The following is a 25305-nucleotide window of genomic DNA, read 5'->3' as shown; positions in this document are numbered from 1 at the left end:
GGGTAAGCTTCGTGTCGTGGGAGCCAGCAGACGATGTCCAACGGTAGATCTGGGTGCTCCGTGGGCGCTAGAGGCCTTGCGAATCGACGGATCAACACCAGAAGAGAGATCCTGTATAATATTTTATATGGTGGTCTCGGCTTCACGAGAGGGTAAAGATTGATTTGGCACTGTGTAAATGCTGAGGCTTTTTGATTTTGGTGTAATTTGCTATGAAATAAAAAATGGTAGACATTTTCTTGTGTGGCTCGCTTCGTGAGTGACTCGCTTCCCGGTCAGCTACGTTAAACGGCCGTTGCCGTGCCGGGACTTCCTTCGTCTGATTTGGCTGTCGATGCTCAAACAGCGCATTGCGCGTTTGCCAGCGACGTCTTATTCGACAGAATGATTTAGAACTTCTCATCATGCATGCTCTTCCAGTAACCAGTCGTTTGGAGCCTCAAAGCTGCCCCAAGGTGAAGCGGGAGGCTCCAGAGCCTGATGGGACTTCCCAAAGCATTTCCTGCGCAGGTTAATTCTTGTTCTGCTATGTACCACTGTCAAATCATCAGTGTTTCTGCCATTTTCTACCCTTTACCTCCTTCAATCATAGCCTTCTCACGCCGCAACCTCTGGCTATCAGCAGCATTACTTGCTCTGCCCGTTTACTTACAATCTTTAGTCAGTCATCCATAAGTCTAGAAGATCCCAATACACACCTTCTAGAATGCCGTGAGCACTCGATACTCTACCTTTTTTATGAGAATAATCACTGACTTCAGGGCACAATAGACCAGGGCCCTGCTTCGACTTCAAACGCGGCCGTTGCCACCGCGGCACCCACTGTCGATTCAGCCATGATACATCAACGACCACCGTAAGCTCATCAAGCACCACGAATGCACAGCTTCGCGAGGAGACTGAAACCGAAACAATCTACCGAAAATGGACATACATGATTCCCAGACCCAACACGAATTCCTCACGTTTCGAAGCTGCTGTGGACACCAAAAAGTTTCTCCAGATGGGCTGGAATCTCATGGAGAGCGGGGATGCAGGAACACGGCAGCACGTCATCACCAAACTCGGTGCAGAGACGGGACTTGCAATCATCAAGACCCTAACAGACATTATGGATGCCAGCCAAAAGGACGAAACCACTGTCTCGATATTTAGAGATAGGACTCTTCCTTTCTACAGGATCATCTCTCACCCGGATGTGCTATCCTCGCTAATACTAGAGACTCCTGTTGATACCATCTACACCTTTCTCTTCGGTCCCAGCGGCCGGCGTGGTCTCCGTGCGTTCCGCTTTACAGCAACTGCTCTAAGTGGAATGATTTTGGGACATTCTTCAAGCGATGAGGAAGTCTCTACCATTGCCATATCATCAAGTCTGGCAGTTCTAGACCAGCTGATCGAGATCAACCAGAGTGCCCAAGTCATCGAAGGCTTCACTACCATTGTAGAGACAATCTCTGCCTGCATCCCAGAGAATTTCATGGTACCGAATGCACAACAAAGCCTCACTCGAATCAGACGTCGTCTCAACATCGGCTCTTCGTTGCCTCTCGCACCAACCCAACCAACTCCGCAAAACCTCCTATCTGCAGCCTTCGAGTTGAGTCAAGACTTGCCTGGAAACCTCTCCAACAACGGCGCTCGACACGATAACGATCATGCGAGTATCGCCGATATCCAGATTCTCCCCACAGCGCGAGAGATCGCTTCCCCACGACAAGAATACCTCCCATTAATCGACTCAACACAACGCCACCTGCCAGGTCTCGCCGGACTCCTGGACAGACAATTCCGACTCCTCCGCGAAGATACAGTGGGACAACTACGAGATGCAGTGCGTGAAGAGGTTACAAGACTAGAACATCCCAATCGTAATGTACCAACAACACACCAAGGTCAACAAGGAGTTCGGAAGCTCATCTATCGCAACGTCCACTTTTCCCGTATGTGTGTAGATCGCAGAAAAGGTCTGCAAGTCGTAGCAGAATTCGACCAACCTCCCCAAATCAACAAAAAATCTATGAAGCAGCGAGAAGACTGGTGGAAAGGAAGCAAGCTTTTGCAAGTCGATTCGCTAGTCTGCTTCGTCTCTTCAAATGGCAAAATCATCTTCCTCTCCGTCTGCGATCCAATATTGCCACCCCACAGAAGAAAGGACTCCAATTCGGACGACAAGAGAAGATCAAATGATATTCCCAGCCTTTTCAGACAAGCGAATCGCGCGTCTGTGCTACTCAGTCTAGCTGAATATAAAACGGAAGATGCCATTTGGATCAGTACTCACATTTCACCTTCCAAAATTCGACAATCACTCGTTGAGTTCCCGGGGGTGCTCTTACCTTCTTTTCAGCCAACTCTGCAAGCGTTGCAGAAAATGAGCCGGGAGCTGAGCCTTCCATTCGCGGAGATCGTTGCACCGGACTCTCAAACTTCTGCTGCCGTCATAAGGCCTCCAGCATACGCGACCAAAAGGGGGTTCAGTTTCAACCTCGACGTTCTCGCCGGCGTACCACTGGCTCTAAAACCCGGACAATCATTTGATTTCACCAAGCTGGACGGAGGGTCCACGCTCGACGAAGCCCAACAATTCGCCGTCATCCAAGCTCTCAGTACAGAACTAGCTCTCATTCAAGGCCCGCCAGGTACAGGAAAGAGTTATACCGGTGTGGCAATCATCAAGGCTTTACTCCACAACCGAAAGGCAGCCGACCTAGGTCCCATCATCTGTGTATGCTACACGAATCATGCTCTCGATCAGTTGTTAGAGCATTTAGTGAAGGATGGCGTAATGCAAGTCATCCGTCTAGGCTCACGATCCAAATCCGATTTGCTTCAAAACCTCACTCTCCGTCATGTAGCGGAAGCAGCCGTGCCCACGAAGACGGAAAAACATGATAGGTGGGAACACAATCGGGATATTGGGGAAACGCTGCGAGAAATTGAAGATATATTGTCTGGGTTGAATAATCCAAATTCTTGGACAAATATCCAAGCTCATCTTATGAGGACCCATAATCGGCATTTTAAGGAATTGTTCGGGAAGGGGGTAGATGAGGAGGGGTTTCAGGAAGTGAAGGGAAGGAAGTTTAGGGTTGTAGAGAGTTGGCTTAGAGGAGCACCGAAGAAACTCGCTTCGAATCGTCCTGTTGCTCAGCTCACGGCCATTTCTCTGAGAGAGATGTCAGCGTCGGAGCGTGGTGTTCTTCACAAGCATTGGATTGAGCAAAGGAGTGCGCAACTCACCAATGACCTCATTCATGCACTGGATTCCTACCATGATTCCAAATCCGCGCTGGATAAATGTCACAATGAACTGGATCTTCGATGTCTCCGGGAAGCGCACATCATCGGCGTGACGACGTCCGGGTTGGCAAGGAACATCGAGTTGCTCCAGCGCGTGCGAGCAAAAGTCATGCTTTGCGAAGAAGCTGGAGAAGTTCTCGAGGCACACACCCTCACTGCATTCCTACCTGGAGTTGAACATGCAATCTTAATCGGCGATCACGAACAACTCCGGCCCCAAATAAACAACTACGAGCTTCAACATGACAATCCCCGAGGCAAGAGATATTCCCTCGACATCTCGCTGTTTGAGCGTCTCGTCAGGCCGCAGATGGGGAATCTCCAGGTACCATTGAGCACATTGAAGACTCAGCGACGAATGCACCCCTCCATCTCAGAGCTAGTCAGAGTCCCGCTCTATCCGGACTTGCAAGATCATCCCTCAGTGTTAGAATATCCGGAAGTCGATGGGATGCGAGATCGCTTATATTGGCTTGACCACCAGGAAAAAGAAGACCCGCGACCTGCCCAAGCTGTCTCCTTATCCAGAACCAATACTTTCGAAGTGGATATGATCGCTGCTCTTGTCTCACATCTTGTAAGGCAGGGAACGTATGGGAGTGAGGATATTGCAGTTATTACTCCATATCTGGGGCAATTGCAGAAAATCAAGAAACGACTAGCGAATTCCTTCGAGATTGTTGTTGGGGATCGAGATCAAGAAGAGTTGGAAGCTAAGGGACTTCAAGACGACCAGGAAACTTCTACAGATGGCCAAGTCCAGGTCCAGAAAACGACACTGCTGAATGCTTTAAGAATTGCGACAGTAGATAATTTTCAGGGCGAGGAGGCCCTAGTTATTGTCGTCTCCTTAGTTCGGAGCAACAATGAGCGGAAATGTGGATTCTTGAAGACTTCTAATCGCATTAATGTGTTGCTGAGTCGTGCTCGACATGGGATGTACATCATCGGCAATTCCGATACCTCGAGGCCTGTTCCCATGTGGGCTGAAGTACTCTCTATTCTAGAGCGCTCGAACAACATCGGTCCAAGCCTTGCACTATGCTGTCCTAGACATAAAGAAACACCCATCGAAGTCTCAGTGCCGGACGATTTCGCTCGGCTCGCCCCTGAAGGCGGCTGTGCTAAGAGATGCTCGTCGAGACTGCTCTGTGGGCATTCCTGTCCTAATATGTGCCATTCTACATCTTTGCATAATGCAGTTCGCTGCCTTGAACGCTGTCCAAGAACAAAGAAAGGTTGCGAGCATGAGTGTCCGAGACCTTGCGGAGATCTATGCGAGCCAAAATGCCAAGTCGTATTATTCGACATCCCTTTACCATGTGGACACATCGCCAGGCAGCTGAAATGTCATGAGGCGCAGATACCAAAGGAAGTTCGCTGTCAGGTCCAGATGGAGCAAGTCATGAAGCATTGCAAACATAAAATCCGAGTCCGTTGTCACAAACTGCCTTTGGATGTTGATTACCCCTGTTCAGCAACCTGCGGAGCAGTGCTAACTTGTGGACACAACTGCACGCATACTTGCAAAGATTGCAATATCAGGATTGACGGTATCATTGTTGAGAAGATACATGGAGTTTGTAACACCCAGTGTGGAAGACCATACACGACCTGCAGTCATAGCTGCAAAGCTCCATGCCATGGCGACATGCCCTGTCCTCTTTGCACGGAACCCTGCGAAGTCAGCTGCAATCATTCGAAATGCAGCAAGCTATGTCATGAGCCTTGCGCACCATGTGCTGAGGATTGTTCCTGGTCTTGTCCACATCGCGGACGGTGTCCGTTACCATGTGCAGTGCCCTGTGATCTGCTACCATGCTCAGAGCGCTGTGCAAAGATGTTGGCTTGTGGGCACCGATGTCCGTCCATCTGTGGGGAGGTCTGTCCAGGTGTTGCGTATTGTCAGATTTGTGCGCACCCAACAATCAAGGGAATGGTCGTTGACTTTATTTTGTCATCCACTTTCGAGGAGGTCGATCTTCATGAGAATCCTTGCATCGTCCCATCATGCGGACACATCCTCACCCTGGAGAGCATGGATGGACACATGAGCATGTCAGATTTCTATACTATGAATGGCGAAGGGTCAATCGTGGACCTGAAGAATGGTGCCGAACCATTCTCTGCCTCCGGGATGAAGAGCTGCCCAACTTGCCGCGGCCCTTTACGAAACCTCAACCGCTACAGTCGTATCGTTCGTCGAGCATTAATCGACGAGGCGACAAAGAAATTTATCGTCTGGGCTAACATGGAATTCATCCCTCTAGTCACCAAGATGCAAGCAATTGAGGCAGAGCTCCGTGAGACTGCTGGAGGCAGCCAAAAGGCTTCTGATAAGGTATCGCCAGAAACTCCTTTGTCAGGACCTCTTCAGTTAAAGGGGACTCGTGACCACCAAATCTCCCAGATCGGGGCGATTACGCGAAAAGAAAACCGATATAAAACGATCATCGGGCTTCGAAGAGAGATCAAGAAGTTTCTGCAACAGGTCAATGAGAAAGAACAACCCTTTGGCCGCATCTACGACCTCGTTCAAGACGCCCGCAGACATCGTGGAATCAATATCGATTTACACTCCAAAGTCGATATCCTTCAGGTGCGCAACCGACTTCTAACTACAGTGCTGCTCATTAGATGTGACTACACCATCCTCCTGACTTTCCTCAATGATCGGAAAGGCGAGACCAGCGAAAGTTCTCCCAGCGTCCAGGTCGATTTGAGCATCAACAGAAAGGAATGCGAAAAATTGATAGCCGAATCCAATTCAAGAAATCAACCAGGAAACACAGTCGAGGGCCACTTATACTGGGCGCGGTTTCTCGCCCTCGAGCGTAGCCTCGCAGAGCCTGGATCAGAACTTACACAGCTCTTGGGCGAGGCCAGGGGACATCTTCAACTCGCACACAAAATATGTGATAAACATCCTGGCCAAACAGCAGGCATGAGAAACGAAGTTGAGGACGTTGAGAAGATGCTGCGCGATTCGACATTCTATATGCCAGTGAGCAATGAGGAAAAGGCTGCTGTGTATGCGGCCATGGCACTTCACTTTAGAGGCACTGGGCATTGGTATTACTGTGAGAAAGGTCACCCGTTTACGATTGGAGAGTGTGGTATGCCGATGGAAACCTCTCAATGCCCACAATGCGGTTCTCCGGTTGGTGGCCATGATCATGAGGCTGTTGGTGGTGTCAGACCTGCGACGGACTTGGAGCGTCAATTCGGTGGACTTAGAATTTGATCTGGATTGTGAGGGGGGGTTAGGGTAGGCGGCTGCATTTAACGGAATAAAATGCAGTATTGTTTTAGAATGAAAGCAACCTAATTAATGCGAAGGTCTGAAACCTCTCCTTCCCCCAGCTTCCTGCAAGATTTTAAACCGCATAAGTCTTTAGCTACGTATACGGGGATGAAGTAATATGAAATTCATCTTCAACAAAATCATCATAGAATCCCATCCGGTCATTGCTTACTTCTACGTGGGCGTGGGTCCTTGGCATGCACGGGCCATATAGGAGTTACTAGGGTTAGTGTCCAAGAGAGTGGGGTAAGCGTAGGGGTGCAAATACAGTAAGTCGAAATTATATTACACGTGTATACTGTGTAGTGTAAGCTTATATAATATATTATATATTATAATCCTTAACGTCCTCTTAATTATCAGCTTTATCGTCGCTAAATTTATATATATCCGGTTTAAAAGAGCTTCTACTAGATCTTTACCTATTTCCTTATCCTTATTCTCCTTATTACTAAACTAGATATTCCTTTCGTCTCTAATTCCCTCTCGCGTTTATAGATTCTAGTATGTATATACTAGCTTATTTATTATTATTCATTGCTTAACGTCCGATTCGGATCCCTATTAGGCCCACGCGGACTACTCCTTATATACATGTGGGGAGAAAACTCTATTTAAGAAAACCCCGTAATCCATCTCCCCGCCTTTTGGGACTCGCCTACAAAGCGCCTGCGAGGCGCCTGCGAGTCACCTATAGTGCTCTACTACCTTACTTTTTAACCTCCTTGGGAACCACTACTGCCGTAACAAGCCTACGGACGCGCTAGTATCGCAAACTTTACTCTACTACTGTAGAGTTATTAGGGGGCGCCCGTTACTTACCCCCCCCGCCCTCTATTACTATTTCCCTTATAACCTAAAACTGGTTTAGTATATTTTAGCTAATAAGCTACTAGGTAACCGCCTTAAGGCCTTTTTATATTAAAAGTAGTGTATTATAGTTCTTTATGCTAGCTACTAAGAGTATTACTTCTTAGTTAGTGCGTAAGGGGCATAATAGTATTACGTGTTTTAGTGTCTATTTTAGCTAGCCATATTTATATCTTAGGCTACCTACTAGAACACCTACCCAGTAGAGCCAGTCTTTTAGTCCTATTATTCCTATTCTTAAAAGTATTGCTATTATATTTTCTACCTTTATTAGGCCTTCTTAAAGCCCTAGAGTGTTTACCCCCTATAGTGTTAACTATACTACGGCTTAGGTTCCTCTTACCTTAGTTAACCTCTATACCTTTAACTCCTATATACCTCTCTAGCGTTAGTCTAGCCAGTATTATATTACGGTAGATAGTTTCCTAGCATTCTTTTATACTCTACTTTAGCTCCTTTCTCTCTCTTACTGTTATCTTTACTAGCCTCTTANNCGTCTCCCTTNNTCCTCTATATAGGCCTNGGCCNTAAAGCAGCACTATTNTTCTTCTACTTTCTTTACCTATTTCTCTAATATATCTTCCCTACTTTAGGGTTATTAGTTTATTCTCCTATAGGGCGCCCTAAGGTCCCTCTATAGTTTATTTAGGCGTGTCTTAATATACTTTATAATATTAGAGTTGCGTTTATTTTACGCCCTTTATATTATAGCGGCTTTAATATATAGTTATAGGGGGGGAATATTAGCTTCCTTTTTAAGCAGTGCTGTGGCCGTTCGCTTATATCCGCCTGTTATACTCTAGAGGTAGGCTATTTAGACCTTTTAGAGTGGTTTAAGGAGCAATTTAGGGGGGCCTTTCTTAAATTCTTTAATGGCCTAAATACTAGACCTATACGTTATAGTTAGCCGGATAACTGCTATATATAGTAGGCGTAACCTCTAAAAGTATAGACCCTATATGGAATTAACGATCCTAGATAATGCGATATACTATGCTTGGCCCTTATAGGCCGCTTATACTATATATACGCTCTACCAGAGCTTACTATCTACCTATACTCCTAATACCCTTAGGCCCTAAACTAGTTAACCCCTAAAGCCTTAGATGTAAATTATGTGCTAGAGATCTATAGATTAGTTACGTTTTCTTATAAAGTAGATTAGCTAGTATTTCTCTAGTAAGAATTAGACTCTATATTATCTTACCTATTCTATATAGGTATTATAAGCTTTCTCCAGTGTTCTGCAATTCTCTGCGGCTATTAGCCCGTATATAATTAGGTTTGTGTTGTTAATAAAGCCTATCCCCTAGGTTACCCCTTTTTTAAAGGAGTTAAGCAGGTTGCTTATAAAGAAAAGGAAGAGTATAGGCGAGAGGGGTAATCCTTATAGTATTCCTGTTATAACTATAATAGGGGGGCTCTAGTATCCGCTAAAGACTAGTAATATTTCTTTCTAACCTATAAACCCTTAAACAAATTGTATAATCTATTCTAGGAAGCCTTTTGCCCTAAGGATATATAGGAGACGCTCGTGGGGTACGTTATTATAGGCGCTGCTAATATTTAGGTTAAGCATTAATATTATAAAGTCTCTTCGCATCGCCTATACAGATTTAATGGTGGCAGTAAGTAGTGTAAGTGCTAATAGTGTTGAGCGGTTCTTTCTTGCCCCTATTTAGCTTTATAGTAGTAGGTTATATTCCTTAGCTATATCTGCTATATAGTCCGCTATTACCTTTTCTAAGATCTTACTAAGGGTGTTTTCTAAGGCAATAGGGCGGTAGCTTCCTGGGATTAAGTAATCTACTTTACCTTCTTTCCGTAAAATAACCATCGTTATAGATCTTCCAAGTCGTGGGTAGTAGCCTATAGTAAAGTATGCCCTAGCTATATCTGTAAGCTAGGGTGCTATAAGTGGTCCATAGGTTTTTAAGGCCTTATTTAAAATCCTATCTAGTCCTAGTACTATATTATTTAAAAGGCGGCTAATAGTTCTGGCCATTTCCTCTATTATTATATTGCTGTTGACCCTTAGGCGAGTTACCGGTATTTTATCTGTAATGTTACTAAGGTCTGCTAGAGCCGGTTAGGGGAAGAACCTCTTTATAAGGATCTTTGCCTTCTTATTATTGTTATTAGTAGCCTATAATTCCCCTACTCTTTATAGGGGTAGTAAGTATAGGTCTTTTACTAGGCGCCCTACCTTTTTTTTTACCTATTTTACTATAGCCCAAAGGCCCTTATTATAGGGGAGGCTTAGGTTAAAAGTATACTTGTTTATAAACCGTCTCTAGTTATTCCTTACTTCTTTCTTTAGGGTATTCTTTAACTAGTTTCTTATATCTTTATATTATCTCTTATCTTTAGGGTTATAGCTACTTATATATTTCCTTTTTACTTATTATTAGCTAGTAATAAGAACCGCGCATTATACGGACTATACGTGTCGCGTATAGGGGCCCGGTTTTAAGACCGGGCAGTACTCTTCTAGCCTATTTTTAATCGCTGCCTAGATCCTTTCTAGTCTTTAGTTGATTTCCTTAGGGGTAGCTAATAAGCCTCACTTGTTTAGAATTAGGTAGATTTCTTTTAGGTCTTAAAGTTATTATTTAACTATATTAAGGAAACTGTCTATCTTAAGCTTCCTTATTACGTATCTTTTACTACTTAGTTACGCCTTAATATCTAAATCTAGCTGTATTTAGATGGGGATATAGTCTAAGGTAAGTACCTATTCTTCTTTAGGGTTGCACCTTTTAAGTCTCTGGTATAGGCCTTCGTCTATAAATATAAGGTCAATTATACTTCTAGAGGTTCCTCGTTACCATATAGTTGCTCCTAGGGGGGTAGCCAACTTAAGGCCCTAGGTGTTTATAGCTCTTAGTAGGCACTCTACCTATTAATTAGCAGTAATATAAATACCCCCCCACTATAGGTAGTGGAGGTTTATGTCTCCTAATAGGATAGACTTTATACCTTTAGTTTCTAGCAAGCTTATTACCAATATAATATTCTCTATTTATAGGACCCCTTTAACCTTAAGGTTATACACATTAATAATTTATACTAGTCCCCTATATATCTAGATTATTATAACTATAATATCTGGGTTAACTGCCTACTATAACTATAAGGATAGGCTAATAGCCTTGCTAATTATAAAGCATACGCGTATAGCTGCTTTTAGTTCGTATAGGAGCTAGAATCCTTAGGGGTAGTATATTAATTATATATAGGTATTATAGTACAGCTCTTGTATAGTAAGGATATAGTATTTCTCTAGGTCTAAACTATTTAGTAAAGGCCTTACAAGATGGTGGTTTGTATTACTATAGTTATACTATATAATAGATAGGTAGCAGACCCCCGGCGAGGGTCCTTTGCCTCTTCTTTATTCCTTACTTCTTCTATTTCTACTTTCTCTAAAATATTTAGAACTTCTATCTCTTATGTTTATACCCTAGTTACTACTTATTTTATATAGAGCTTTCTATTCCCATATCTTATATTCCTATTAGCGCTTCTATATCTAAATCTATTATTATCTCCAGTTTCTCCCCTATTCTTACTAGCTAGCTATACACCCTTTATAGGTTGGCTATAAATGTTATATTTACCACATTAAATCTAATTCTTAATTATCCTGGTCTTAAGCTTACTATAGCTGTCTATAGGGGTCTTTCTACTAGGCGTCCTCTCCCTTATATCCCCTGTAACCCTTATATCCCTATATAGTCTAGTAATATCGCGCGGCGCCGCTTCTAGCCCGTTAAGGCTTGGGATGGCTAGCCTAGCCCCCTAATACTAAAGGTAGGAAACGCTGGGAAGGCACCTACGTCCCCCTAGCTTATTACCTATTATTTCTATTTATATAACCTAGTGTATAGTTATTCCCGTAGCTATTAAGCCCTTACCTTCCGCCTCCTATATTTAATGCAGTCTTCTCTCTCCTACGCCTTATATATGCTTTAGTAGCAGTTTACGCATTTTATTTAGTCTTAATTTAAGTAGTGTCTTATATTATAGGGGCCTACACAGTAGCTATAGCACACCTATACTGCGCATATAGATTGGGTATATCCCTATTATACGCAGCGGTAGTATTGTTTTAGGTATAGTCTATAGTTATAAAGCCTTACATTATATATAAGGCCATTTATAATTATTCCTTTTTAGATAAGGAGTTTTTACATTCTTAGTATATGTATGCTAATAATAAGGGAGCTATACGTTCGACTAGTGTCTCCCTAGCAAGTCTCTAGCGACCCTTATATCCTCTTATTGTTCTTATTATTTACTTAGTTTGCATTTTCCTATTAAAGCTATTAGATTTGGGTAATCTCAAAGCCTAGTATAAGGTGTTTTATATATTTTACTATCTCTTATATAGTTGCTATGTTGTCCGCCTAGCGTCCCTTTTCTACCCTAAGGCTTATAGGAACCGCTAGGACTTTAACTAGGTAGTCTTTATAGAGCACTTTTATGCTAATACGTTCTCCTAGCCTGTCCCCTACCCTTACGGCTCGTTCCTTTACCTATCAGTCCTTTAGGGTAACTCTAATATCTCCACTCTTAAGGTGTTGGACTATAACTATATTATAAACCTCTTTATAAATCTCCGTAAGGACTTCTATTTCTAATTATCCCCTAAGCCCCTCTACTTTTTCTATATTTAGTCGTATTATAATTATATACCTAGTTATTGTCTTAAGGGGGGTAGGTTCCCTATGCTATAGAAGTATAGCTACGGCAGCCTAGGTATAGTTCGCCGGTAAGGGGGGATTTTATTTATTTTTAATTTTGCTTAGCCGTTAGAGGATTTAATTAAGGGTTTGCTAGAGGGGCGCCTAAGGTTTACTAAACTAGCGGAGCTATTCTACTAGCTATATTAGTTTGTTATAGCTAATAGTTACTCCCCTATAATTTTAGATACTAAACGCGTCTAATAGGCTTTATATTTTATTAGATGCCTTCTTAATAGAGGTATTTCCGCTTTATAGTGTAGTATTCGCCCGTTTTTGTTATAGAGGGCCGTTGTTAGGCGTGGATCTAGCGGTTGCGCGTAAGTACGAGCCACCGTCGGTTAACGTGTGCCTCCCCTGCGATGCATGCATCTTAGGGGGATTCTCTAAGTGTTTTTCAGGGTTCTTTTTGGTTGGTTTTAGTCTTTTTAGGCCGGGTGCAGCAAGAGCTCCTTTTATAAGTATAATATATAAGTTTTCTACTAGCTTATTTACTTAATTATTTAATAGGGGATTCCTATTCTTTATAATGAAGCCTTATAGTAGATACTACGGTAGACTTGTTAATAGGCTAGGTATATAGGTAGAAATAATAACAAGCTTAACTATAGAGTAAGTACCTAATAGATAAACTCTAATTATATTTTAAGATTTACTAGGTAGGGACTATAGTCCTTTAAATATATATCCTAACCTAAGAAATCCCCTTTATACGTAAGGTACATAAGGCACGTAAGGTATATAAATACGCTTAGTACGTTCGCTACGTTTAGTATATAACTTATAACTACTTATATAACTTACCTAGCCCCCGTCCTATAGTTCTACTAGTTCTATTATAGCCTATACTATATCCCATAGCCCGCCTAATTTACTAAGAAGTATCCGTAATACTTCTGTTATAAGGTCCGTAATATTATACTCCTCCCCTTTATCTTCATCCTTAAAGATATCCTATATCTCTAAGTCGTTAATTAGAGGTATAGTACCCCCTTAATTAATTTAGTTTTCTTAGTTACTTATTATACCTAAGGCAACCCCTTTATTATCCCACTCGTAACATTATACCCGCACTATTACTCTTATAAGCACCTTAGGCTTGCAGCCCTCTTACTCTCCTTATCAATTCGTCTCCTATACGAGGGTATTGCCATACCTACTCTTTACCATATCGTCCTCTTTTATCGACTCTCCTGTGACCCTTGCTCGGCTTGCCTGCTCCCTATCGTATACCTAGGCAATGTGCCTCACAGAACCTAATCGGCCAAAGGCTTTACCACCTTCTATACTGACGTTTTGCCCTTATTTAAACGCTTGTATATTGAGGTTTATGCTTATCTAAGCCCTGCGACAATTTGCTAGAACGTAATATAGGCATAGTAGCTTATTCTAGGTGGTAAGCCCTAAATTCGTGGAAATCGATTTATTTTTGGTGGGCGCACGCCACCAGGTTGACTTCACCCACGAAAAACGCGAAAGCCAACCAGAAGCAAGTGCCTCACCGACCCCTCGGGGCCGTGTACCATCAGAATGGACAAAACCACCGGAAGCGCAAGGTCAGGTTCAGTCTATCACTAAGCCCAGTGTAAGAGATAGATGGATTGGATCTAGATCCAAATCCAAATCCATTAAATCTATTAGATCTAGATCAAGATCCAAACTTTATCCATTCTTAATAGGTTGCCTAGGGCCTAGGCTTTAATTTTGCCGTATATTAAGCTAATTCTGGCGATTTTCGCCACTTATGTTACATAACGGCATAGTATGGTTTTTATTATAATCTTTAAGTTATATAACTATAGCTATTTACTAAGCTCTACCGCAGCTATCCACCAAGTTCCACTGTAATTATTTACTGAGTTCTACTATCTACCGAGTTCCACTATAACTGTCTACTAAGTTCTACCGTAACTGTCCGCCGAGTTCTACCGCAACTGTTCACTAATTTCTACCGCAACTGTCTACTAAGTTCCACCGCAACTATCTACTAATTTCCACCGCAACTGTCTACTAAGTTCCACCGTAACTGTTTACCGATTTCCACCGCAACTGTTTACTAAGTTCCACCGTAACTATCCACTAAGTTCTACTGCAACTATCCACTAAGTTCTACTATAACTGTTTACTAAGTTCTACCGTAACTATCTACTAAGTTCTACTATAACCTACGGACCCTAGCTTCTACTAACTAATTAGGATTTTTTATGCCCGGTATAGAAAATCGCTATTAGCTTACTTACTATTAGCGCCTTAGCGGCGCTTGTGAGGATTACTTAAAATAATAACCTCCGCCTCTTAGACCTAATTAACTCTAGAGAAGTTAACTTTATAGGCTTAAGTAGAGTTATATTAAGTCTTAAATTAATAATCTTATTCTTATCCTAGGAGTAAAGATATAAAGTTACCTAGATTATACTCTGCTTAAGATAGTTACAGCGTTTTATAATTATTTAGCTAAGACGGCTAAAGATATATTCTGGCTTATTGCTTATAGCTGGAATTAATAGGAGATTAATAGCTATTTAAGTAAGGTGCGGGTACTATTTACAGCCGATAGTTCTCTACCACTTAATTAGAGTCTTATAATCTTTAACTTAATTCTGCGTATAATAGCAATTATATTTATCTTATATGGTAGTAGAACGACATTAATAGCTGCTCTTCTAAAGACCTTTTATCCTATAGGCCTCTATAATATTAAGCTTATACCTAGGCTTCTTCTTCTCTAAGGATAGAGCTTCTAAGATAGGCTATTGCTTATAGTCTGTAAGCTATAGACGTTTAACTAATTTACGGGTAGATATAATTTAAGTCTTTTTATGCTCCTACTAAGCTTCTATATACTGCTAATTATATTTAGGATAGAGGACGACTGCGGCGATATAGGCTGCTAACTTATTAATTTTTGTATAGTACTGTTAAGCCTTATTAAGTGCGAACTTGATTTATATAGCGAAATACTATTCTCCTTTAATTAATAAGGGCGGTGTGGATTTAAAGCGTTTATACGCGGAGGTAAGTTCTTTAATAATGCATTTAATATCCTACTAAATATTAACTAGCCTATATAACTTGCTATCGCCTAGTTAGCTTTATAGGTTTATAGTTATAACCTAGTATAGTTTAAGTAAATTTTTATACTATATTAGAACCTCCTAATTGTCTATAGTAAGTGCATCTTTAAAGATTATATTCTAAGCGTTGTCCTAGTCTTCTGGCTAAGTAGATTCTAGCCTTTTTTTTAGTTGTCTTGCGCGTTGCTGCTCTAACTATATAAAGTCTTTAAATAGTGCGCAAAGCTAATTTAGTATACAGAATTCCTTATAAGTACTATTCTAGCGGGTAATGTTAGATTGGGAGAGGTCTTAGGTTATTATTATATCCTATTAGTCCTCTAGGAGGATGCTTTAGAGATATATCTTTTAGCCTAATAATTTATTAGCACTATTAATTAATTTATACTTTTAGAACTACTTACTTTTATACTACTAATGTCTTCTCTAAGGGCTTATATACACCTATATAATTAAGTTATAAGCTTTACTAACTAGTCCCCGCTTCCTCTATATCTATAACTGCGCTTTTATATCCTTAGGTACTATATCCTCCACTTTAAATAAATCTAGGTTATAGCCGTATAAGAGGTAGTAGGCAATAATGTTGATAATATAGCCTAAATAATGTAGCCGGCGCTTAATTAGATTAAAGTTAAACTTCTTTATAATAGCCGTTATTGCTATATTATTATTAGCCGCGTTATCTAGTATAAAATACCTAATCTGCTTATTCTTAATACTAAAGTCTTTAATTACGGCAATTACGCCTTCTATAATATTAACGCTAGTATACAAACTAGTCTGCTCTAGAATAGTAAGAAGAGTTGCTTAAGGCTTAAAATCTTTGTTAAGAAAGTGGGTAATAATACTATTAAGCGAAAGAAGGTTACCTAATATCTATAGGTTAAAAGATAGATAGATCTTACTAACTGCGTATTATAGCTCTCTCTTTACTACCGCCTTATAGTAAGTATAGCCCTTAATAATTTAAGATCTGACTAACTATCTACTAGGCATATATTCTACTGCTTAAGGCGATAGATATTTAATAAACTTGTAAAAGACCGGCCTATTAACTTGCCTAAAAGATACGTTATTATAGATAATCTATTAAAGAAGGAGTTGCCTAAACATCTTCTTATTAAACGTACGCGCTAACTTATTAAGAACCTACTGCTTCTAGGAATTATTTATATTAAGACCTTTAAGTATAGAGATTAACTTTAACGCGTACGGTACCTCCTTACCCTTCTTATTAAATATATAACTATAGACTACTTAAATATGCTTTATAATATTAGAGCTTCCTTTATAGGTGTTTTAGGAGTAGGCCTTAATGCTATATTTATAATAACACTCTTTATAGAGCTACTACCGGTCGCTAGTTTTATAGTTCTCTATTAATACGCCTAGCCGCTAAATTAGGGAGGAAAGCTTACTATTACCTTTAGAGATTAGGATAATATAGTTAGGTAATCTATTTTAGTTAACCTAGGACTAATTAAACTAACTTTTATCTTTAGGAGGAGCCTTACTAGCGCGCGCTTTAGTAGACTAATTAGCGCTAAATATATTAGACGTTGGAGCTGTTATAAGAGTTAAAATCTTAGGTATATTGGGATTAGGCATTAGCGTTATTTAAATTATAGTAGATTAATTGGGCTTGGTTATATTAGAGACTTAATCTTCTAGCCTTACTACTATGTTTAATAAGTTAGGAGACCAGGCGGTACGGCGGTAAGGCTGCCAGGTAGGGCTATCTTATGGCTGGAGGTATAGAGGTACGTTTAAGGGAGGTAGTGGTGGTAGAGGTGGTAAAGGTGGTTTAGTAATAGCCTTCTTCTTTTTTAGCTTTAGAGGCATAGTTAATAGTAATAATAAGAATAAGAGGTAAGAGACTTTATTATTTTTACTGCTATCTTATTAGCTTACCCCTTTTACGCCATCTAATGGTTAGTATAGTAATTAATGCATTACGGCGTTGCCTTAACAACGCCACAAATGGATAACTATTGGATCTAGATCTATATCCACGCCACTAATGGATTAAGCGTGGATCAGTGGATTGATGGATCCTGATCCAATCTTGATCCATCCATCTCTTACACTGACTAAGCCTGTATCGAAAAGCTTCAAACCTCGAGATAGCCATCTTTGTCTCCCCAGAGTCGCTTCCTGGAATGGGCTACTGGGTATGTATTTTAGGGAACCATAAATAAAGCCAAACGAACCAGAGGAGCCTGGTAGTTCTGATTACAACAAGAGGCTCTGGCGCCGTGTGCGAAACGAGAAGATCATATCAGAAAACCAGCCACTGAAAGCTAAGGCGGGAAGTAGTCGATGGGACACTGGGATCGCCTTGCTTAATGTGGGCATTCAACCGGCTAAGCTGTGTTACCATCAATTCGAGGATCATCTGGCAATTGCTGATGACAGGGATACCGTATGGTGCGTTGATCCACTTTAAGAGTTCTTCAATATTGCTGACAATAACTAACATTTGGGATTGGTAACGACAGGTTCGATTGAACCGCTTTTCCAACGCCAATCCTCTAGGCTCTAGAATCAATGAGATTCGCTACATCAACGAAGATGATTGGCCGGGTCTTCAGACGGTGTCATCAAGATCTACCGCAGTTATGAAGTCCCGTAGAAGATCGAAGTCGTTACAGCATTCCGAGCATTGACAGACCTAATTCCCAGTAACAAGAACGCTAGTCTCGTCCTAGACTAGGGGCAAGACGCAGGCCGAGCCCTAGTCGGTGGTGTCGTGAAAGTGATACGGGTCTGGAACGCTGCCACGGGAATCTGCACAACAGTATGTTTTTCCTTCCCTTCATCTCAACCCATTCCACCCAGTTCATTCTAACAACGATATCAACAGGACATTCCAGCCCGCTCAGGCTCCTGCATCGCATCCCTAACCTCCGACCAAGTCGCCGGTAACATCTTCGCTGCCAGCTTCGGCGACGACGCCATCCGCCTCTTCGACCAACGTCTCAAACCTAGCGTCGCTATGGTCAAATGCTGGCGCAACCGCAAGCAATGGATCACAAACATCCATATGCAGCGCGGCGGCATGCGCGAACTCGTCTCTGGCTCCTGGAATGGCGAGATCCGGCTCTGGGACATTCGTATGGATGCGCCGGTTGAATCGATTCAAGCCTTGAATACGCATGCGGGTGCACATGCCCATGCCAGCAACAAAGCCGATGGTGGTAAGGGAGGCGATACGTTACATGAGCACACGCCCGTTTTCGCCGTGGGAGGCGATCATCATTCGGTTAAGACATTTAATGTGAATGGGAACTTTCTGGGGGCTTTGAGCCGTAAAGCTCGTTCCTGAATGGGACACGCGGGACGCCGATTTCGGCGACGGCGTTCCATCCGCATCGCATGGTGCTTGGGTGTGTGGCAAGGGGGATCAACACGTCAATCTTGTCGGGAATTGATTTGATTGACGATAACCCGACACGGGCTAATTCAGGTCCACTAGTAACAAGGTGGGGAGGGAGAGACGGGAAGATGCGAGAAATCTGGGCGTTCCTAATCGAAGATTTGATGGTAGTGTGCTGACTTGGACAAGGTTATTTGTGAAGCATGGCGTGGTCGGTCAAAAGGGTAATGTGGGGTGGGACGGCGCTTTCAGATGGAATTCGGATGACAATGCTTGTTTGCTCCAGGTCCTGATAGCGCTGCATTGCGTTTTACTTATCGAGGATCCATGAAGTGGTAGAGGCGCACAACGAGCGTCACCTTTATTATTCGGCGATGCCTGTAGTATACAGAATGGATGATCTGATCATGACTTCCATTCTACCAGGCGCTGGAGTGATGTCTCCATATTGGATCAGCGGTCTCAGCGGTTCCTCCGAGTCCTGGACCTTCCCATAATTCAACACAGACACACAGGCACGCAAGGCCTTGCTTGCAAGCCAGATACTGTAATCCCCGCTGATATTGTCGCCGCACCAGCTTCACTCAGCTTGTAGTGTGATTCTCTTCGCCTATACCTTCGTCGGAATGAGGGAAAGCGGAAGCTTGGGACCGCAACTCACTTACCGAGGCGTGGCATAAGGTAGCAGGAGCGCTAGGTTCTGACCACTCTCAGGGGTTGTTGTTCCTGGCCGCGGTTTTCATGGATGTCGCTGACGTGAAGAGTAGAGATTTGTCCCTCGGATCGTTGTAATAATACAGTTGTTCTAGAATATCCACCATCACAGCTTGCATACTTCAAACCATCTTCGAATCAAGGTCCGAAAACAATGAGTCCCAGTCGGGCATATCAAAGCTCGGGCCCAGCTCAATATAATTCTGCCATATCTGCTCGAAATCGGAGTCTATCGTCAACGGAGGATCTTGCTGAAGAGTCTGATCCCATGTGGTAGGGGCATCATCAAACATCTGCTGCGCGGCCCCATCGCTGCCACTCGTTGGTGGGACAACTGTGGTGGCAGCAGACAACGTCTGGTCCTCACCATTGTGCGCGTTAAATGGCTCCGGACTCGTGAGGCGGACCTTATATTTGCGAAGGACGTCGGTCATTGAGTCGAGAAATTTGGCCGCCATAGATGAGTGCTCCTTGATGGCCTCCAGCATCCGGCATGCCTCCCGGACTTCGTTTTTTCGCTCCTCTTCCTGTACCTCGTCTTTGTTGAAGCAAAGATCCATGACGAGTACTGTGGTCGCGAGAAAAATTTGATGGGAGACCGCACACGATCTTTGATGTGAAGCCAAGATCGGAACGTCTTCCTGATCTAGTAGACGCTTGATCTCTAATGCTCTGCGTGCAGAAGAAAGACCAGCGTCTCTAGAGTATCGGTAGGCGGGATCTAGGGTTCCTCGAATCAGAAATGGCTGATGCAGCTTGCACCGTCTGATGTGCATGTTGAGATTGATCACGTATCGCTGCATCGTGAGGTGCGGATGCTGCCGAATTAGATCCCGGCTCTGCCGACGACTTGCCTCATCAACTTGGAAGAACACTGGCAATTCTCGTAGAAAAGCCTCGAATTCAGCGTCCAGCGATACGATGTCCTGGTAATTGTAGAGCTCTGGTGCCGAGATAGATATTGGCATGGCATCCGCAATTCGACGGCAAATGTCTGCAAGCCTGATGCGTTGTCGGAAATAGGACATGGATGTGAGTTCATTAAGTGGCTTCGAGGCTTCAAAGTTACCACGGCTCAGATCTTCGTCGTCGATATTGAGGGGGACATTGACTCTCATCTGGTGCGGATGGGCAAAATAAGTCCCCTCTTGAGGCCCACCTAGACAAGCAATCATCCTTCAGATCTGTTAGCATGCCGGCAGGTAGAAAGGACAAATTCAATTTACCAGTCTGTCGCAGCCATCTGCCACCAAACTCTTCTCTTAATTTCCTTCTCGATCAGCTCATTTTTCGACAGTGGTGGTTGGTTCCGACTCTGAGGAACATCCAGTTTATGCAATCCCAACTCACGCGCCTGAGCCATTCCAAACCCAAAAAGCGATACTGCTCGTGAAGTAGGGCCTTCCATGTCGTAAAGTAGAAACCCCATGATGTTCTTTGCCTGTAAGTCTTCTAACGTTGGGCCTGTTGTTCGTCGCGTATGCTCCATCACATCGAAGGCAAACCTCGCCCAGAGGATCGCAACTTGGTGAGCTTCTTGAGTCGTCCTGAACAAAGAATGGACACGAGTTTCGTGGGACATCGCAAGTGCCACGGTCGCAAACATGGACATAAGCAGCGTAACGTGACTTGGTTCCACTGGCTCTCTTCGAAAGAGTTGCAGATAAATAGTGTCCATCTTTTTTCGCACGAATGGAAGGTGGAGGATATGTTGAAGGTACTCGACGGCCTTTGAATAGCTCTCGAAGAGCAGGACAGCTTCCTCTTTTATGGGAAGCGAAATGCATCTTGTAAGCATTCCGAGCGTCGGAGCTTGGTGGTCCGTGGCTGGGATAGGATTTTTCAGGATCTGTTGGATGGGACAAATGCGGAAGATGAGACCTTCGGACAGCTCCACCATTCTCGAGTGTTCCACTGAGCCCACAGCCTCCAATCTCTGGGTTTCGAACTTATGAGCCTCCTCACCTTCCGACATTGGTGAGGGCATCACGAAAGTAGGCGACTGCGAAACCATGCTTATCCTTTCCGGAGATGTTACATTACTGTTCTGACCGTTCTGGCGTAACACAATCTCTTCGAGCTTCTGAAGTCGCGCCATTATGGCCGCATTCTCCGTGGGCTCGGGGTGACGGCGATGTGCAGGCAAACGCTGTCGGAATTGACGCTCGCAAGGGACACCTCGAGCGACACAGTTGGAGCATGGCTGCTCTCGATTGCACTTGAGTTTCTTGACGCGGCATAGTTGGCAAGAGACGGGTTCCTGGCGAGGTCGTGAAAGGCGTCGTATTCGATGGAGGTCTGTCATGGCTAGGACAAGAACAGAAGAGTCCGAGGCTTCGTAGGTCGAGAGGGCGAGCCTCTCAGTGGAGTGGTCACACACAGCAACGAGCTCTGGGTTAGATTGCGAAAGAAAATGACGTAGGAGGTAGAAATTGAAAGTGGGATGCAAAAGAAAGTCGAGAGTCGCGGCTTCAACTCAACGTACTTCGTCAAACGCGCTGTTTCGCGTTGCGCGACTGGGAGAGCGAAGAAGCCTCCACGCAATCACTTCGTATTCAACATCACTAGCAAGCGAATAAATGGGACTAGCGACTAGGAAATCTGGATGCGTCAATGATTTGATGCCAACAGGTTTGAAAGGGTGGGAAAAGGCGCTCGGGAAGACAGGGACATTGGCCGGAGCGTCCGCGGAATGTCCGAATATCGGAAAGCTTAATTGAGGCACGCTCATTGGTGGACTGTCCGCCCCCTGAAGCCTTGATGCTGGGGGCAATCTGATAACAGTGCCAATGTAGCAAAGAGGGCGTAGAGTATTTGATTAGATTGGGTGCTGATGATGAGGCACCCTTGAAAGCTTTCTGATGGTCCACAGTTATTAAGCTAATTCTGCGCCGGTGGTAATATCTATGAACTGAGCTTCACGACGCATGAGGAGCGTCCAGGAGCTTCCCATGGACGCTCCGAGAGATACTTCCGAACCCCCTTATATAGGCCTGATTGCATCACCCAAAGAGACAGCAAAAGTCAAAGATTTACTTCTTCGATCAGTCGCAAACCCCAACATCCTAAGAAACAATCACTATGGAGGAGTCAGCCCAAGCCGGTGCCGCTGTCGTTGCACACAAAACTGAGAAGGAATTCGTCCACGGCCAGACAAACGACTGTGTTACTACTGCCTCTCTGGCCAGGGATAAAGAGAGCGCCGACAAGAACACGCATGAATTCAGGTCAGCTTCTTGCCCGCGCAGGAGATTACAGACTAACAAAGCCTAGTCCTCGAGCGTTGACGGCCGTCGTCGGAGCCTCTCTCGCTTTCTTCTGTACTACGGGCTTTATGAACGCCGTCGGTCTGTTCCAGGACTACTATTTTGAAGGGCCGCTTCACAGTAGGTCCGCCTTCGACATCTCATGGATCGGCTCCTTCGGCACGTTCGCCATGTTCCTCTTCGCCGCTCCGGCAGGCATGCTGACCGACAAGGGTGGTCCAATGGTGAGTGGTTTGGCCGAAACCGTGCGGATTGTACTCGTGCTAACCCTTTGGGTAGTTGCCGATGCTTGTCGGTAGCATTGGCCAGCTTGTTGCCATCTTCATGATATCGTTATGTAGGGAGTATTACCAACTCTTCCTTGCCCAGGGCATCCTTCTAGGATCAAGCATGTCCTTTCTGGTTCTACCAAGTTTGTCGACCGTGTCGAGACACTTCATCAAACATCGTGGGATTGCAGTTGGACTCTGTATTTCTGGCTCATCCATTGGCGGTGTCATCTGGCCGATCATGATCAACAAACTGCTGAATAGCGACGGTGTCAGCTTTGCCTGGACGATGAGAATCGTCGGCTTTGCCATGATACCACTGATGGCCATTGCCTGTCTGACTGTTCGCCCGCCCGCAGTCAAACATTCGGAAGATAAGGAAGGCGCCGCTGGTAAGCATGGCGAGAAGAGAGACATCAAAGCAGGTCTGGCAATCTTGAAGAACGCCAAATTCCTGACATATTGTCTTGGAGGCTTCATCTTCTTTTTTGGCCTGTATTCCCCTTTGTTCTATCTGACCTCCTACGCCACCAGTCTGCACAAGTCTCCAAGTTTCGCCTTCTACCTCATTTCCATCCTCAATGGCGCCTCCTTTTTCGGCAGAGTTTTGCCCGGCATCCTGGGTGATCGTTATGGGCATTTCAATCTGTTGTCTATGGGCGCGGTTTCATGTTCCATAATCGCCTTTTGCTGGGCTGCCGTGAGCAGCACCGGAGGTTTGGTGGTTTTTGCGATAGCCTATGGTTTTGCTTCTGGGGTGAGTCCCTTCCGCAAAGTCCTCAATGTGAGGCCTAGCGCTAACAAAATGCAGTCGATTATGAGTACCCAAGCTGCTTGTGCCGCACAATTGGCCACAAAAGAGACCCTTGGTACGGCACAGGGCTTGGTTTTGGCTGCCGGATCATTCACGTGAGCTCTTCGTCTTCCATCTTGTTGCTCAAGTCAGCTAACGGCTCATATATGCAGTGGCCTCTTTGGAGCTCCCATAGCCGGCAAATTGATACCGAAGGGGTATCTCGATCTCTCTATGTTTGCTGGTTCGGTCATGGGAGTAGGCACGATCCTGTTCGTACTAGTTCGTCTCCAACTGAACCCTAGGCTGTTCAGCAAAATTTAGACCTTCTTCGAGACGCAATGTCAGACGTCGTAATATGACAAAGGCGCATGCATACTAGATGAGCCTAGTGAAAAGAACAAACTTGAACCACGTCCTTCTCGCATTGGAGTTAGAGGGTTATGTGAAGCGGCCAGCGTTCAATGTTGATTGCAAATTCCACTCCACATCTGAAATGTAGAATATCATCTCGAATTAGCGCACGTGAAGTCGTATCTTCCAAAGTGCTTGAATGACATTCGAAGGTTCGGTTCCGGAGATCGCTGGGGCTCGTTCTTCAAAGAAGGATTACGTGCTCCCCCATGGCTTGCTGTGTAGAGATCCCGGCCGGCATGACGAGGTACAGCAGCGTGCTTGGAGCCCTCAAGCTTTCCAACGACTTAAGCGTAGGCCATCCTGCTGCAACACGCAAAGCTTGATCCCAGATTTCGCCCATAAATCCGGTCCAGATAGAGATGCTACATCAAGATCGCGCGGACTTCTTCCCATCTCCACATATCCAAGGATTCAGAAGTCGCAGCAATCTGCTCGATAAACCATTTCCAGGTATCTGAGCCTTTAGAAGTGTGATGGGTGCCAAAAAATAGGAGCCAGAGAACCGTACCATAATAGACGGAACGAGTGTCCGTTGGCCTCTGTTGCTGACCGTACGCGTCCGGCGGTTTGGGCGGCTGGTCACTAGGATAGTACGGAGCACGGGCGGAATGGAAAGGGTGATCCTGCTCGCGTAGGAGACCTGTATGTACGGTAGCAAGGCAATCAGAGTGCCCTTCGCGATAAAAGATTGCGCAGATCGAAGGTTTCCTGGTTGAAAGCGATGGTGTATTCAACAGAGTGTACTCTGAAGATCCTCGGTGCCGCTTGTGATCAGTGTGTTATGTATCGTTGTCAGCGCTCATCTCGCCGTAAAACGCCACTTCCCTAAGATCCTGGATGATGGAACTGTTGTATGGCGCCCCAGGAGGGAATTATACTTCGGTTCGTAGAAAGCATCTCCCAGCATCAACAGGCTTAGGTGGACCAGAGATCGGATATGAGCTAATGTTGCACCGGAAGCTGGTAACTCGGTTTGCGGAAAGGGCACGATTAATTTAGTGCCACAAACGATAGCAGCCTTTGGAAGCAGCCAGAGCAATAGTATATCCACAGTTACATTTGTATGGCTGAATCAGCGGCTGAGTCACGATTACTGCCAGCAACACCACGCTTTTAACACCCGTTAAGCGCTATGCGTAGAACCTGCTAAGCGCTTTCTACTCGTACTAGA

At 44.2% G+C, this 25305-nt stretch overlaps 4 protein-coding genes across 4 annotated transcripts; 3 read left to right on the top strand and 1 right to left on the bottom strand.

The window, feature by feature from the left end:
- The first annotated feature begins 332 nt into the window (after positions 1–332).
- On the top strand, positions 333–6884 carry K441DRAFT_650004 (uncharacterized protein). The gene is made up of 2 exons (XM_067646965.1): positions 333–711; positions 772–6884. Exons 1-2 carry the CDS (start codon positions 707–709, stop codon positions 6545–6547), a joined length of 5781 nt encoding a protein of 1926 aa, XP_067496105.1. The 5' UTR covers positions 333–706; the 3' UTR covers positions 6548–6884.
- Positions 6885–17723: 10839 nt separating this feature from the next.
- K441DRAFT_683236 (uncharacterized protein) lies at positions 17724–18624 on the top strand (the record flags this gene model as incomplete). The annotated part of the gene is made up of 3 exons (XM_067651670.1): positions 17724–17726; positions 18013–18096; positions 18163–18624. The coding sequence occupies 3 exons, from the start codon at positions 17724–17726 to the stop codon at positions 18622–18624; spliced, it is 549 nt and encodes a 182-aa protein (XP_067496104.1).
- Positions 18625–19511: 887 nt separating this feature from the next.
- On the bottom strand, positions 19512–21694 carry K441DRAFT_598570 (uncharacterized protein; the record flags this gene model as incomplete). Its single annotated transcript, XM_067645121.1, has 2 exons — positions 19512–20565; positions 20616–21694. 2 exons carry the CDS (start codon positions 21692–21694, stop codon positions 19512–19514), a joined length of 2133 nt encoding a protein of 710 aa, XP_067496103.1.
- A 912-nt stretch (positions 21695–22606) lies between these two features.
- Positions 22607–24041, top strand: K441DRAFT_598562 (MFS monocarboxylate transporter; the record flags this gene model as incomplete). Its single annotated transcript, XM_067645120.1, has 4 exons — positions 22607–22879; positions 22935–23681; positions 23736–23833; positions 23891–24041. 4 exons carry the CDS (start codon positions 22607–22609, stop codon positions 24039–24041), a joined length of 1269 nt encoding a protein of 422 aa, XP_067496102.1.
- Positions 24042–25305: the final 1264 nt, after the last annotated feature.

The sequence above is a fragment of the Cenococcum geophilum genome (assembly GCF_001692895.1).
Source record: "Cenococcum geophilum 1.58 unplaced genomic scaffold K441scaffold_120, whole genome shotgun sequence".
Taxonomy (NCBI): Eukaryota; Fungi; Ascomycota; class Dothideomycetes; order Gloniales; family Gloniaceae; genus Cenococcum; species Cenococcum geophilum.
This window is presented reverse-complemented; position numbering and strand designations above follow the sequence as displayed.